Source organism: Terrapene carolina, unplaced genomic scaffold, assembly GCF_002925995.2.
Source record: "Terrapene carolina triunguis isolate 2854851 unplaced genomic scaffold, T_m_triunguis-2.0 Scaffold84, whole genome shotgun sequence".
Taxonomy (NCBI): domain Eukaryota; kingdom Metazoa; phylum Chordata; order Testudines; family Emydidae; genus Terrapene; species Terrapene triunguis.
The window spans coordinates 12,457,466-12,474,400 of NW_020664435.1; the positions used below are offsets into that span (position 1 = coordinate 12,457,466).

Consider the following 16,935-nt stretch of genomic DNA (forward strand, 5'->3'; position numbering starts at 1 on the left):
TGTATTTCTGAGGAGTGCGGAGCTATAGAAATGACTTTGAAGAAACTATGTTCATTTAACACTTGTATAATTGTTTAAGCTTTTTTTTTTTTATTGTTGCGGTGAGCTAGTATTGTAGGCGAAGCACACTTGCCACAAAGTCCAACCGCCAGAAGGTTGGTAATGAAAGCTTTCTTCCTACAGAGATTTTCTAATTAGCTATGTTAGTTTCTTTAGGAATAGTTTTATGGGATCTTCAGATAAGGAGGGTGCTGTTTGGAATTACAAAATATTGGAGAAAGATAATGGATTGCTGGCACAATCCAACAAAAGAGTGGGGAAAAAAGTTTGCCAGGATGTAGAGAGGGCTATTTAGGGGCCCTTAAGGAAGATCTAAGCAAAATAAATAGTTTTTTTTTCTTGGCAGCAAAGTAAGTGTATCCAATTGATAGAAATGCTTGCTAAAGAGGGACCAGTTTAAAGTTTCTTGCTTTGGGCAACACTCTGTGACCATTTATTGGAATGTCTCATACATACTGAATTTATTTCAATGTCTGACCAGTCTTTCTTTAAAGAAAATAAAATACACTACATTAAACAGTTACACAAATTTTCTTCTCTGATCCTTACTATGCAAAAAAGGGAGAGCAGGCATTAATAACTTCCGGGAAAGGGCTATCATTAAATCTTGGTGATGGGATGTACACTTCTCCCAAATATGGAATAAACTTTGATCTTGGTATGGTGTTTGAAGTATCTAGAGAAAAGACGCTGGCTTTTCCATCCCACTCATTAATTTTTGGGGTGTGAGGGTCCACTCCACTCCTGCAGCTTCAGAAATCTCGGATAAGCTCCCTCATCCTATAGTGGCTTATATTGACTGAGCTTCCTTCTCCTTTGTGTCCACCTGCTATTGCCAGTAAGGATCCAATGGGACTCCTTCCCAGATGTCACGGGAATGAGGGCTCCTGAGGGATCCTAAGATCCTCCAAGAAACTTAGGATAACCCCCTCAGACAGACAAAATCAACCCTGCTTTGAATGCATGTGAGGTGATTGATAATCCTGGCTCTAACTACTTTTGCAAAGTGGAGTTGGGGTAGAGCATGTGCATCAAGGTTGACAATATAGATGTACAAGAGAGAGGAAAAAATACAAAGTGTTGGTATCCATAGCAATGGTAATTTAGTTCTCTCGCTAATTTGAGGTATTTCCTGTTACTGATATGTAGAGGAACAGAAAATACTCCATGCGAGTAAAAGCTGATCTAAGGTTACTATGGATACCATAAGTTTGTTTTTCCTGACTGTGCATATAGTTTAAATTATGGCTTTGTATTAATGTAGTGTATGGATGGTATTTATCTTTAACCCGGGGTGGCCAACCTGTGCCTGAGAATTTACCAATGTGCATTGCCAAAGAGCCACAGTAAAACGTCAGCAGCCTCCCGTCAGCCTCCCTCCCCCGCCCCAGTGTCTGCCACCCTCCAGCAGCACCGCCAATCAACACCTAACCCTCCATCCCTGCGCCTCCTCCCTGCCGTGATTGGCTGTTTTGTGGTGTGCAGGAGGCTCGGGGGGGGGTGGGGGAGAAGGAGGAGCAAGGGTGCAGCAGACTCAGGGGAAGGGGTGGGAGCCTTGGGGGAAGGAATGGAGTGGGGCCGGGGCCTGGGGCAGAGCCAGGGGTTGAGCAGTGAGCACCCCTGTAGCACATTGGAAAGTTGGTGCCTGTAGCTCCAGCCCTGGAGTTGGCGCCTATGCAAGGAACTGCATAGTAACCTCTGAGAACTCTGGAGCCACAGGTTGGCCACCCCCGATTTAACCCATTACACTTTCTCCAAGGAAGAGTTTGATTAGAACAGTCATTCACAAAACATTAATAGGAAGAGTGACTTGATATTTTTCTGGAGACCATGAATAAAAAAAAAAAAATCTTGATGATCATGGGAAGAATCTGGCAGTGCACATCTACTTCAGGTTTTCTCTTCACAAAAATCTCTCTAAGTAGGCAGTAGTTTGGTTTTGCATTCTATTTTCTGTAACTTAGATTTCTGCATCCACTTAGTATTTCATACTGTTTTTATTGGAAAATTTGAGATTGCTGTTGGCTTTTAAAAATTTGCCCAACAGGAAGGATTTCCGTGATTACACAGGCATGGAAAATGATTGCAAGAAAGTATTCTTTTGCTACTGATGAGGATCAAAGAGCTGTAATTTTGAATTTGAAAGTTTTTATGCAGCCTTGGGACAAGAGATTCACAGCTATATCTCTTTAACATTTGAAGTGGGGTAGTTTCCACCCCGTCCACTTTTGTTTGTTTTTTGAGGAAACTTTCCCATGTATTTACAGTATTGTAGGAATTGAATGGTTACGCTGAAAGCTAGATCTACTGTTTAGCAAATCTTTACTAACAATTTCTTGAATAATAACAGCAGTGTTTTACTTTGAAAAAGTGGATGATTCTGGAAATGCCCATAGCTCATGAGTCATCACTGAAGATTTTAAATAGTTGAATGCAGTGTTTGTCCTCCACCCTTCCAGAATGACATGAATCATATTTTAGTGTTTCCCAAATAGTTGAAATGGAAATGGTGTATATTCCTGACTTAAGCTTTGAAATGTTGGTATATACTCCTACTCCTGCTGTTGTACACATTAGAATTCCATAGGAATTTTAAACAGACTTGGATTGTAAAGGCAAACATTTTGTAACCCTAGCAACTTATTTTAACCACAAAGATTTTTCCTCCTGCTTTTTGATGTGACAAACCTATAATAATCTGTTACTGATTGGCACAACTGATTTTAGTGGTTTTTTTTTTTTAAATATAACTCTTTACACGTAACCTAGAATTCAGTTGCAAGAATCACTTTATTATTGTAATAAATTTATAAAGGCTAATATACTGAAAGTGTGCATATGAATAAATTATTTTCCTATCTTTTTAGAAGGCAGTTTTGTTTAGTTCATGTGAATAATAATAATAAAAAAAAAACAACAACCCTCCAACCTGAAAGCCTCTGGTCAGTCCTCAGTGCCATTATCTCCTGGTTGTATGGTGTAGACATAGCCTAAATCACTACCATGGTAAGTTGACCTACACTACACAACTCCAGCTACGTGAATAACGTAACTGGAGTCGACGTACCTTAAGTCGAATTACCGCAGGGGGGGTCGATGGAAGAAACTTTCCCGTTGGCTTACCTTACTCTTATCATTGGGGGTAGAGTACAGGGGTCGACTGGAGAGCGATCTGCTGTTGATTTGGCGGGTCTTCACTAGACTCACTAAATGGACCGCCGGTGGGTCGATCTCAGAGTGTCGATCCCGGCCGTAGTGTAGACATAGCCTTAGGCCTGGTCTGCACTGGGGGGAGGGGGGGAATCAATCTAAGTTACGCAACTTCACCTACGTGAATAATGTAGCTGAAGTCCATGTACTTAGACCTGCTCACCGCGGTCTCTTCACTGCGGTGAGTCGACTGCTGCCGCTCCCCCGTCGACTCTGCCTGCTCCTCTCACGGAGGTGGAGTACAGGAGTTAACGGGAGAGTGTTTGGGGATCGATTTATCGCATCTAGCCTAGACGTGATAAATTGATCCCCGCTGGATCGATCCCCGCCCGCCTATCTGGCGGGTAGTGTAGACCAGGGGTCGGCAACGTTCGGCACGCGGCTCGCCAGGGTAAGCACCCTGGCGGGCCGGGCCAGTTTATTTACCTGCTGACGCAGCAGGTTCGGCCGATCGCGGCCCCCACTCGCCGCGGTTCGCCGTCCCGGGCAAATGGGGGCGGCGGGAAGCGGCGCGGGCCGAGGGATGTGCTGGCCCAGCCCGCCAGGGTGCTTACCCTGGCGAGCCGCGTGCCGAACATTGCCAACCCCTGGTGTAGACATACCCTTAAATACATTTGTATAAAATGTAACCACTTCTGTCTCAAATTAAAACTATCCCAAAGAACTCCCAGAAGAAAATGTGGGATATGCCTGAGCAAGGGCAAATATGGTACAACTAGGAAAAGATTACATTTTTCTTTGTCATAAGAGCCACAGATCCACTGCAGTGGTACATCAGTCTGCAGCTTGGGAGTAGGAACAGAACTATTATCAATCATTGGCAGTGGAGGGAATGCCCTGCCTCTGGAAGTTCCCTCCAGTTTTTTCTGCTTTCATGGTGTCCCGCAGCTCAGGCAGATCTTGCTGGAGAGCTTTCCTGAGGAAAATACTAAACTTTTTTTTCAGATTGATGACTAACATTTTAGTTCAATAGTGTTGTCTTTCTAACTCCCATTCATGTCCCAGGATTGCATTTGGGGGTGGTTGTCTGCTCATATCTGCTTCCCCTTTTGATGTGTTTGCAGGGTTCATGGAGAAAGTTAGGCAAAGGAAAGGGTCTGTGACTCCTGCTTCATTGACGTCATCAAATGTCTTGACAGGGAGTTCAGCCAGCTCTGTGGGCAGAGTTCAGTATTCTCCCTTGGCAGCAAAGGAGGGCAGGCAGGACTAAAAAAACTGCCTCCAGGGGCAAGCCTCTTCCCCTCCCCTATCTCTACGAGTAGGCAAAAAGGCACAATGCTAGTTAGAAGAAGATGCTTGAGTCCCTAGAGCACATGCCAATAGCCACTCTCCTGACTGCGAAGCTGAGCTGCTTAATCTCCAAGGGGGAAACAGATCTGTCTGGCCCATGGGGATCCCATGCAGAAGAGAGTGAGACAGATTCTGTGGAGTCTGTTGTTGAGCCTCAAGCCAGGACGGTGAGACCCCCAACAAGGACCCATGTTGGGGAGGGGAGCCATTAAGCCTAGATTATTTTAGAAAGTGGTGAGTAATGGGCACTGGAAATATTTTCGGAGCAATCTCTGAACCCAGTTTTGCTTCCCTCCTCTGAAGCAGGATTATAGGGACAGACTTCCAAAAGGGAAATAAATGAAATCAGTGCTGTTTCCCCACCTCATATTCAGAGTACAGCATAGCAGGTCAATGCAGAAAAGACCAGACTACAGTCATGTGCTGTCTTCTTTGTGTGAATGTATGTGCACAAAAGGAATTCTTTCCCCTCAGGGAAGGAAAGCAAGCTGTCCTAATCTGAGTTATGCGGTTTTATACATATGTAAAGATGGAAAAAAGATCAGCCTCTTTCAGGGAGTGTCTTGAGCACTGTTACATTATGTTAGGAGCTCGGCAGCTGTCCTGGACAAGCTATATCTGTACATTCCTCCTTATGCTCCTTGGGAAGATGTAATAACGGGATGGGGTTTCCTGGCACACCTAAAAGCTTTGGAAAGTATTTGGCTGTTGGAACCAGCTGCTGCTGCTGTTTGCCATATCCTAACATACATGATACTGTTCCGAGCGTGTGCTGCAGGTGACCAAGGCTGTCCACTGCCACATCCTCAGCATGGAGTGAGGAGAGGGACAGCAGCCCACATGGAAGAACAAGCAGGCAATAAAGGCCTCTTAGCCCACCACTTCTTAGACCCCCTTGGTCTCCATTTAATAAAATCAGGTCTCTCAATTTGCATTCATCCAAATTCTATCTGAGGTAGATATCAGATTGGTAGTATGTGGTGGGTAGGAATTCAAAGTTAACACAATCCTTATTTAGGAAAGTAGAAATTACTGTGGAAGTTGTCTGAACTGGAGGGAACTTCAGGGATCTGGATGTTCCCCTGTTACTAGTGACTGGTTTTGTTCCCAAGCTGCAAAAGGCTGACATTCCCAATGTAACAGATCTGCAGATCTTAACAGAAGAAAGGAAACTTTCAAGTAAGTGCAGTACTTGTAAATAACTATCATGGTGCTGGCATGCATTTGCTGCAAAGGTCAGAATACGTATGAGACTTGTGCAAACCATACCCACCCCCACCCCCTTTTCTTTCATACAGTGCTCTTGTGAATTATGGTTCATGGATCATTTTGTTAGCCAGGCTTGTCCACTAACAGCTATGTGAATCACAGCAGTAAAGTCCACTATATTTATTATTTTATTAATAATGATATTATGCTGGGGATTGTGAGGAACCTAGTTGATGCGGATGGATGTAACATCTTCTGTTCAGGCTAAATGAGGGAACACTTAAATGCCCCTTTGTTCAGAGATAGGTGAAACAACAGGACCGGCTCTAGGTTTTTTGCTGCCCCAAGCAAAAAACAAACAAACAAAAAACCTCTCACCAGAATGCCGCCCCTGGAATTGTGGCGCCCCAAGCACGTGCTTGATTTGCTGGTGCCTAGAGCCGGTCCTGCCCACCACCCAAAGAGTGGGCAGGTAGGGAGCTGGGCAAAACAGGTGGAAGCTTGGCTCATCTCCCCAATATTCCCTTATCTTTTCCTGCACCCCACTGTGACACACAGACAAGCCAGAGTAGCAACAGAAGGGAGGGGTCCAGTAACTTACTGTTGGCCTATACAAACCCCTTTCCCCATTCTGCCTCATTCCCCCAGGAGCGAGGAGGAAGCGGGAGGAACTGTGACTCAGAAGAGTGTCTGAGTCACAATGCCTCCTGGGGTGGTGTGGGTTAAGCTCATGGCTATGTCTGAACTCAAGATCTAGTTTTAAGTATGTGTTATGTACTCGCAATAGGTTGTAAAACTATTGGTTAGTATTGTTTTTGAACCGTCTTTTCTTTAGATGTTGACCTAGTTTGTTGTTCCAGGCTTCAAGCTTCTATTCTTGAGCTTTGTTCAGTGGAATTTTCTCTTTTTAAAATCACTTGCTGGAAATAATTAACTACATTAAGTGCCAAATACTGCAGCAATACAGGACAGAACTAGCTTGAAGAGATTGAGAGTTTACACAGCAGTGTAGGGGATTTAGCCACACATCTTCCATTAACATCAATATACCAAGAAGAACAAAAGGCTTGGAGTTATAAAATAAAATTAAAAAGGGTATATGAATGGTGGGGAATAGCATAAAATCAGGACTAACCTGGAAAATGACAAATGGGCTGAATGAATACTGAAAATGGCAAAAGTTTGAGATGGTGGCATGGAAATAGTTGAGATGTTGAAGGAGATATCTAGGCTTAGAAGCCACCTTTATGTATAAGTGGGTAAAGTCCAGCTCTCTCAGTGACCACCTTTTTCCCCTTGTTTCCTTCTCCTGACCTGCTACACCTCATGGAACTGTTAGAAAAGTAAGCTAAAGGGTGAGGCACTTGGGAGCAAATGGTAAGGTGTTCTTGGCAGCAGGCCTTCACTTCTACCATCAGAAATGTAATTGACTAAAATATTGTAAAAAGCATCTTTATCTGGCCTTTTCAATGACTCCTGGCTCTTCTCTCTCACGTTTAAGTCTACTTGAAAGGTGTTTCTGAGCGTTGTTCTCTTTAAAAGTTGTAGAGTTGTGGGTGTCATGAGGTGCAGTGTATGGTGTGTAGGTACTACAGTGACACCTATCTTTTAGTATAAGTACTTAGAGAATCTGTGGCACTCTTTTTTTTCTAATGTTAAGTGCTCAACTCCCAGAGTTGATAGAGAAGCTGCAGTGTGCTTCCAAACATGAAATAAAAGTAATCTTTTCACTACCTGCTTCATAGACTGCCAGTTAAATACAATGTAAAATAAGATGTCTCCCATCTACTTGAACATACATGCTTAATTTCTCACTCTGTTGGCTGTTACTGAATCTCTACCACTATTCAGAAGAAACTGCGACCAAACTATCTACTTGATCTTATTTGGCTAGCGAGAGGGTACCGCATAGACCATTGCTGTAGCCCAGGGGGAGGCAACCTATGGCAAGGCGGCACGCGAGCTGATTTTCAGTGGCACTCGCACTGCCCGGGTCCTGGCCACCGGTCCGGGGGGCTCTGCATTTTAATTTAGTTTTAAATGAAGCTTCTTAAACATTTTAAAAACCTTATTTACTTTACATTAAACTATTGTTGTGTTATATATTATAGACTTGTAGAAAGAGATCTTCTAAAAACATTAAAATGTATTACTGGCACGCGAAACCTTAAATTAGAGTGAATAAATGAAGACTCGGCACACCACTTCTGAAAGGTTGCCGACCCCTGCTGTAGCCATTTATCCTTCTAAAATATAACGTGCTTCAGTATTGATATCCTACCGTTGCAGCACTCACTCTGGCTGGTAAGTTGAAAAGCCCTGCTTTCTTGTGGGACAATTAATAATTGCCTGAGAAATAGAGGAAGGTGGTGTTTGCACTGTAATGATGGTAGCCCCTTTCCTAAGTCAGTTCAGGCATGCGCTGCTTCTCCCTCTTGAGAAGAAAGTTCAGAGAGCAAATAGAGAGGCCTTCCAGTCTGCTATTAGTGCAGCACCACCAGAATACACTTTACTACTTTTTAACAGGGGAAAAAAAAAACCCTTGAATTTGTGTATACAGTTCGTGACAGTTCCCACCGGGCCTGGAAAACATGGAGAGAGGCTAAGGGTTAAAGTCTTGATCTTTTGATCTGTTTTTTATAGGAGTGTAAACTTATGCATCTAGTACTCAGAGTATATTTTGTAATGTAACAGTGGTATTTCCTAGGTATTTGTAAAGCAAAGGAGTCCCTCTGCAGCCCATTTTAAATTTCAAAATGAATAGATTGGTTTAGAGTACATTTGAAATTATTTGAATCAAAAATAGGTGAATTTTGTTTAAAAAAAAACAAAGAAATTACTATTATGTTTTAGTATTCAGGTTGACCCAATCTGGTATGTAGTAATTTAGTAGATCCATTTGTATTTTCAGTCTAGATCAGATATCTTAAGAGGGATATAAAATAACAATTGTGCTGCTGGTTCATTATAAGAAAAAGTCAAAATGTTCTTGGGGAGTTCATTGTCCCCTATGTGTGGTGGTGTACTTGTTAAATGGCAAATTTATGGTGCGTTTTTGACCCCTTATGTATATGGGTTAAATAGCCACTGAAATTAATACAATATTGATCTTTTTTTTATTTAAACAAAGCTGTGGCTAGATGTGATGTAATTGCATTTTAACTCTTTGCAGTTTGAAGATGGTAACGCTTCTGTTCTAAAAATTAACTTACAGTAAATGTGTTCAAGAAAAAATATGGTGAATTGCCATACCAACTTTACACAAATATTTTATGGGCAAAATTTCCAAAATAATTGTCAGAATTTATCCAGACATTTTTTATTAATCTTTTTTGTAGTTATAGTTAAATCATTGTGCCCAATCTCAACACTTCCATTTTTTTGTTACAAGTATGAAGCGTTATATTCCTCATAGTAAATATATTCATTGGACTTCTTGTTGTATTCTTGACATAGCTAGATAGTTCATGAATTGCAAAGATAATAAGTAGGAAATTCCCAAATCCGAGGGAATCCATCTAGCTAGCATATCAAATTATAATTTATAATTGTAATTTGCAATAAAACAATACACCTCTACCCCAATATAACGCTGTCCTCGGGAGCCAAAAATCTTACTGCGTTATAGGTGAAACTGCGTTACATCGAACTTGCTTTGATCCACTGGAGTGCGCAGCCCCGTCCCCCCAGAGCGCTGCTTTACCGAGTTATATCCGAATTCGTGTTGTGTCGGGTCGCGTTATATCGGGGTAGAGGTGTACTTATCTTTTTTCTTCATATTTCTCAAATATTTGTGTATCTTTGAAGACTTATTTCCACACAACATATGGATCCAGTATACTAATGGCTAGTTATAATCTCATTATGAAGGTGGGAAGAAAGGAGGAAAAACATTCCTTGATATTGACTACTACCAACCTCTGCCCTGTATCCATCCCCCAAAACAGTACATTGGTGGGGTGGGGAAGCTACTTTACAGTATGTAGTGGTCTTGTTTTTTCTAAGGTAATTTTTGGTCATGTATGCAAGCTATTGTCAATTTCTGAAGAGAGTATTCATAAATGGAAGGCAAATATTTTTCATATATGCTGTGTATTAGAAAACCTTTCAGTGGGTATTGCATCTTGGAAGAGCTGCTGACATCACATGGAAATCTTTGTTACACGTAGAAATAATTTTACTGTTTACATTTTCGGTCTCTTCCCTTGTTCTTAAAGAACATCTGTATGAAATGTACCTGAGCCGTGTTCTTTAAACCCTCTGTCATCCTGCATTCTGTGGACAGTTGTGACCCCTCCCACCGCCAAGTAGACAGACTAGTGAAATAGATAAGCTTGACAGAACACACAATCCTTCCTTTTATTCAACTGTCCTTAGTTGTGACTTTCCCAAAAATCTCGGATGGAATTATAACTAACTATATAGAGAAATAAAAAAGGCTTTACAAAGGTGGGAAAGCATTATTATTCAAATGCTAGAAATGAGAAAATTTAGGTACAGAGCTTATGTATTGCCACAGAGTCACACAGTGAACAAGACATCTGGGTTAAATTATGCCAGTCCTGACCTCTAACCAATAGACTACATAATCTACAAAAATGCTTTAAAATATGCTCCACCCTCAATTTTCCAGGACGTGTCCTGGACTGGTACATAGGACTTCAGAGTAAGAATACTTTAATAAAGAGGCCTCAGATAAGAACATAAGAATAGCCATACTTGGTCAGACTAATGGTCCATTTAGCCCAGTATCCTGCTTCTGACTGTGACCAATGCCAGATACTTCAAAGGGAAAGAACAGAAGAGGGCAATCACCAAGTGATCCACCCCCTGTTGTCTATTCCCTGCATCTGACAGTCAGAGTCCTTAGGGACACCCAGAGCATGTGGGTTCATCCCTGATCACGTGGACTAATAGGTCAATCAATGGCTATCTTCCAGGAACTTATCTAATTCTTTTTTGAACCCGGTTATATTTTTGGCCTTCACAATCTACCCCGGCAGTGAGTTCCACAGGTTGACTGTACATTGTGTGAAGTACTTCCTTATGTTTGTTTTAAATCTGCTGCCTATTAAATTAATTGGGTGACCCCTACTTCTTGTATTATGTGAAGGGGTAAATAACACTTCCTTATTCACTTTCTGCATGATTCATGATTTTATAGCTCTGTTTCATATCCCTCCTTAGTCATCACTTTTCCAAGCTGAACAGTCTCAATCTTTTTAATCTTTCCTCATATGGAAGCTATTCCATACCCTTAATCATTTTTGTTGCTCTTCTCTGTACTTTTTCCATTTCTAATATATCGTTTTTGAGACAGGGCAATCAGAACTGCATGTGGTATTCAAGATGTGGGTGTACCAAGGATTTATATAGTGGCATTATATTTTCTGTTTCCTAATGGTTCCTAATATTCTGTTAGCTTTTTTGACTGCTGCTGCACATTGAACTGATGTTTTCAGAGAACTATTGATGATGACTCCAAGATCTTTCTTGAGTGTTAACTGCTAGGTTAGACCCCATCATTTTGGATTGTGTTTTCCAATGTGCATTACTTTGCATTTTCAACATTGAATTTCATCTGCCATTTTGTTGCCCAGTCACCTAGATCATTCAACCTGTTCTCCTTTTATAGATTGTGAATTGATCAGTGATTGACAGCCATCAAAAAATCTTTATATTGTCTAGTAGGAACAAAAAAACACCATTTGCTTAACAGAAGCATTTCCAACAGTTTATAGCACATGATGCAGTTGTATAATATGCCCACAGACCAGTACAGTTACTTTAAGCAAATTTAGGTCAAAATATAAATTCAGCTTGTTGGAGGACTGTGAGATTAATGAAGGCTACGTTATGCTTTGAGTCATTTTTCAAACTTCTATGATTGTGTGTGTGTGTGTGTGTGTGTTTATCTAGTAGCAAAAGTAATGTTTATGGTAAATAATGGTTAGTTATCTTTAAAGTAACTAACCATTAAAAGCTAGTTTTATATCTTAGTTTGTAAGGGATTTCTGTTTAAAATACTCTTTTTGTCATCAGAGAGTTAAATGAGGACTGCTCTGTTGTTCTGTACAGTAACATGTGAAAGCAGTTAGAATGTTGGAATTGTTTACTTGCCTAAATTGTCAGTCAGCAGAGCCAGTACACCAGATTCCTTTGTGGCTTTTAGTGGAAAATGTTAAACACTCACTCTTTCGTCAATTATAGAATTTTTACGTGTGAGCTGAATTAGTCACAAAACTGGCACAAACATTCTAACTGTGATGGCTGCCCAAAAGGCACTATTTATTTATTTATTTATTTTGCTAGAGGAAGTCGCATCCAGAGCAGTAGCTCAGTTCTCTGGTAAGTGTAACATGTGAGCATTACTAGGCATTTCATCCTGCAGGTCTGCAGTCTGTGCTCTTTAGACTATTGCTCAGTTCGAATGCTGCTGTGGATGTGAACTGTGCTCTGTTAATATGTTCTATAATGACCAATTCAGGCAGAAGGATTTCAAAGCTTTGCAAGAGCATCTTCTGAACGAACACACAATCTAAAAATCAGCGACAGAAAATTGATATATAGTATTTAACCCTGGAGGAAAATCAGGTTGGCACAGAGGCAGACGTTCGCATAAAGAAGTTGGCTCAAAGAAGATGCACAGAGTCTCATTTTTTTCCACAGTCTGAATGAAGACTACAACGGAAGCTGTATTCACATGATGATCAAAAGAAACACTTGAGTGATGAACTGCTGTTGCAGGAAAAGTCTAAGGCAGTAATTCGAGCTCTTCGTGCTTTAGTAGCTTGCTTGTTTTGCGGAAGCATTCTTCCTTAACAGCATTTCTGCATAGTGGGCTCCCCGTTGGAGCAGCACAGCAACTGCCTGATGGAGGAAAAATGAATGCTCTGCATTGCTTGTATCACTGATGGAGTTAAACTATCTACGTTTCTGTCATTTGGGAAATCTGGATTAAACAGGCAATATTATTATTCCAGGAGTCCCATTGTTCCTTGTGGTCTGACTCATTGCATGTAAATATACTGCAGCTCTGCTGTACATTGCAGAGATCTTTATTACATAGGGAAGAATTGTCAACCTTGGAATATCATGTTGTGAATCATTGCTGAAAAATAGATTGTGTGAAGTATTCCTGACATTAAGACAAATGAAGTTCCAAAATTGCAGAATAAGCTCCTGAAACATTTAGGACAGTGGTGTTTATTTTCAGTCATCGGAAAGCCCAGCACTGTAAATTGGAGACTGACCTTGCAAGACTGGCTATAGCTGTGATCATCTCTGTCAGAGCAATTGTTCCTTGTTTCATTCTATACAGAATGGTGTCATGTAACCTACAACAATGATTTCACTGTGTGGATAAAGTTATTCTGTAGAAGTAGCAATATTAACAAAGGCAGATTTTCTGGTAAAAGGACATACTATAGATATTTACGATATTGAAATTTCTACCATAACCTAGTTAGAGCTGAGAATAGTTTTAGTACATTTTTCACAAATTCACTGTTGTAGTACAGGAGGATGAAACCTTGTTTTTAAAAAAAAGTATATATATATTTTTTTAAAATAGCATTGTTTGAACATCTCAGGGTGTTAAATGAAATATAGTGGGAAAAAAGTCCTTTTTTTAAATTTTAAAACACCAGCAATAGTGTTAACAAGTTATAACTGTTTGTGAGTGTATACTTGGGAGGTAAAAGTACTTTCTGTGCTGTCCCAGCTGTGGTTACTACTGTGTTGTTCTGAATACAGTTTTTTTTTCAAACGGATCGAATGAGTCGAGTGTGTATTGTTGTTTTGGAGGAGGTTGAAGATGATTCTCCCACATTTTTTTCCAAACTACCTCAGGAAAACACATCTGTACGTCCTTCACCTTCTGGAAATGTGTTGGTAAGATATGTCCTCTGTAATAGTGCTGCAAAGGTCTAGTGATGCTTATCATAAGATTTACATGACTAAGCAAAGTAGCACCTGGGTTACTTTATATGTTGAATGAATAGTTCTTTAGTGAAGTCAAAATCACCTATGTTAAGCACCAAGATATTTAAAACTTAGTGATGGAATTAAAACTTGTAAGGGCTCCCTTTTTTGTGTGTAACAATATTTTTGAAGCAGAGTTAACAAATCTCAACTTTGTAGCTAGTTTTATGATAGTACAGTTTTTTCAGCGAGCTTGACAAAATGACATTTGCAGTAAACATTTTCTCTGCTACTTGTTATTGGTTTATCTGTTCAGTACCACTTTAGAAACTGATGTAACCTTTATAATGTGATAATAAGCTGTGTGTATTTTGAGAATTGGTATAGTATCCAGGGTATCTCAAGCAATATCAGTTGCACACTAAAATAAAAAGTTATCAGTCAGATTATAGATGTAATGTAGCTGTGCATTCATGTTCTCACTTATCAGAAGCACTGAAGAAAATTACTTTCTTGAAAACAAAAATTATTTTACTTTGTCACGTAATTTGCTGCTTTACTTAGATCATGATATCATATCACAGAAGTTTGTGATGATTAGGAAATCCAGTTATATTTAGTAATGCCTGTGTGTATGTGTGCATTTGTTTCCATATCATTCAAATATACTCTGCTTCCTTATTCTTCTTCAAACACATGAGTACTTTTTAATTTTACTAATTTACTAATGTAAAATGAGTTTTACATACATTATATACTATTCAAAATATATCCTAGACTACCTGATCTTACTTTGCCACAGGAATTTATTTTAGAAGTCTTTTTTTTTTAACCATTAGTTAAAAACCTAGAAAAATCTAGAAAACTTTTTTTTAATCCAGTGGTTCATTAGTTTGTGTACAAGTTTGTAAAGTATATTGCGGGTGGGGGGAGGGAGGGAAAGGCAGTTAATTGACTTCCTTCAGGCCAAGTTTTGCAATATTACAATAGTTTTTTTTTTTTTTTCCATTTTGCTACCTGGAACACCTTCCTTAGTCTTGATTTGGTATATGACCATTATGTTGTCATAAAAAAATACATGTAGGAGTAATGCATGGAATGTATGTTTGTTTTTAAATACTACTACTTTCTTTTGTTTCAGCCACCGCTGGTTCAAGCTATATTTAATGGGGACCCTGATGAAGTTCGAGCATTAATATTTAAGAAAGAAGATGTTAACTTTCAGGTAAAGAGAAACGTGCCCTTTAGCTTTGAGACTAAATTAATTTCATTTTGGTACAGCTCCAACTCTTTAATGTTCTTATCACTTCAAAATAGTGCTTATTTGCAGATATTTATGAATGTTTTGACTGTTACATAAAACATAACTACATAGATCATGATCCTAATCTCCTTATTTAAACAAATTTCACCTTGAATTTAATAGCTTTGGCTTTGGAAGCACTGCAGTATGAAGGGTTTAAATGTAAAAATGGTCCTGTGGGAGAGAAGGAAGTGAAATTCACTTTGTCTGGATTTTTGTACTAAATTTATTTAAAGAAAAAATAATTAATTGTATTTCTTACTCTGTGAACTTTTAGACTTCCAATTTCCAGTTTCACTGCACAAAAAAACCCACAAAGCTTGTTTACATTAAAGCATTAAAGTTGACTAGAAAATAGGAATATTTTAGGTCTGTGATGTTTTGTGGAGTCTGTCTATTCATTTTTAATCAAAGGATGCACAAAAGTCAACATATAAGTACAGTAAATAATTGAGAAAATGTACAGACAACTTTATTTAGGCAGAGAACATGATCTTGGGAGGATTTTAAAATACAAATCCTAAAAACAAATCATAAAATCATAGAATATCAGGGTTGGAAGGGACCTCAGGAGGTCTAGTCCAACCCCCTGCTCAAATCAGGACCCTAATCCCAACTAAATCATCCCAGCCAGGGCTTTGTCAAGCCTGATCTTAAAACCTCTAAGGAAGGAGATTCCACCACCTCCCTAGGTAACCCATTCCAAATATGTTTATGCATTCATTTAAAATTGGAAGCCCTTGTTCTTTTGTTTTATAACCCTGCAGTGTTGCAAACCCAAACAGATTTTTTGTTTGTTATATTGAAATTAAGTTGACTTGTCCAGTTTCATTATTTGAGTGAAATACAAAAGTTAAAACCACATAACTGGTGAAAATAAAGTACATCTTCAACTATTAATAATTTAAGGTGCAAGACATCAGTAAGGAATTTCATGTAACATACAATTTTTAACTTAATAGTGTCCCATTAGAAGATGAGCCTTAATAATCTGCTACTATCACTTTGCTTTTAAAAAACACTTACAATTTGCACATGTAAGGTCTTCATGCAGCAATTTCTTTCCTCCCATTTGTAACTTCCCAAATTGGTCCTAAAGTGATTAGTTGTCCTAAAGCGTTAATACTGACCACTAGATCCAACATAGTTGGATGCTATCCAGTGAAACACCAAAAAATTACTGTTTATAATTACAAAATTGGGAATATATAGTCTAAAACAAAAGCTTATTCAAAAATATATATTTAGACATTTGAAAGCATTTTGCATGAGATTATGGGGCCGATCCAGTGCTCATTAAAGTAGGTGAGTATCTCCATTGACTTCATGGACCTTAGATTGTGTCCTGTGTGAATAAATACTGTGTGACTTGTCGGTCTGAAAGTGTTGTTTTACAAGGTTAAATTTAATGAGAAATTTTGCAACTCCTATATGAAGTTGCAAAAAAAATTGACTTTGGGTGAGAGAGATCAGTTGTTTATCCACTTGTCTTTTGTTTTTGTTTTTTACTTTGCACACTGTGATTGATACCTTTGTAAGCCTTCCTGTTGCAGTACTTCAGCTCTCTGATATCATTTCAGATTCTTCTGTGATGCTCACTTTTATAGAAGTTGCACCTGATAGTTTTAAAAGAGGATGCTTTTTTATGGATACCAAAGTAGTTCATATGTTTCAGAAGGAAGCTTGGTTCATGTGATGTGATATATAACTTAATATGCTTATAAAATTTTTAAAAAGTTGATTCTTTTCATATGTGCACTTTGACCACATCTTGTACATTCTTTATTATTTTAAAAACCTGATTAGTATTTGTTAGTCACTTTACTCATGCTTTTCAGTACATAAATAAAATTTAATTTTTATAAATTTGGTTCTTGTAAACAAGTTTTATTAGTAGAAGTTGGCTTTTTAATTAAATTATTTTCCATTTCTTTTACGTG

General features: G+C 39.1%; 1 protein-coding gene across 3 annotated transcripts in view; it reads left to right on the forward strand.

The window, feature by feature from the left end:
• Positions 1-16,935, forward strand: part of ANKRD28 (ankyrin repeat domain 28) — a 201,499-nt gene that overhangs the window by 59,035 nt on the left and 125,529 nt on the right. Inside the window, exons 1-2 of one of the 3 annotated variants that reach the window (XM_024209573.2) lie at positions 12,117-13,662; positions 14,834-14,917. The exons of 1 other annotated variant lie outside the window; for it this stretch is intronic. In XM_024209573.2, coding sequence (XP_024065341.1) covers positions 13,546-13,662; positions 14,834-14,917 — 201 coding nt within the window. In that variant the 5' untranslated portion in view covers positions 12,117-13,545. Of the gene's footprint in view, positions 1-12,116; positions 13,663-14,833; positions 14,918-16,935 lie in introns of those variants that run through there. One more of the 3 variants, XM_024209574.2, reaches the window with a different exon arrangement.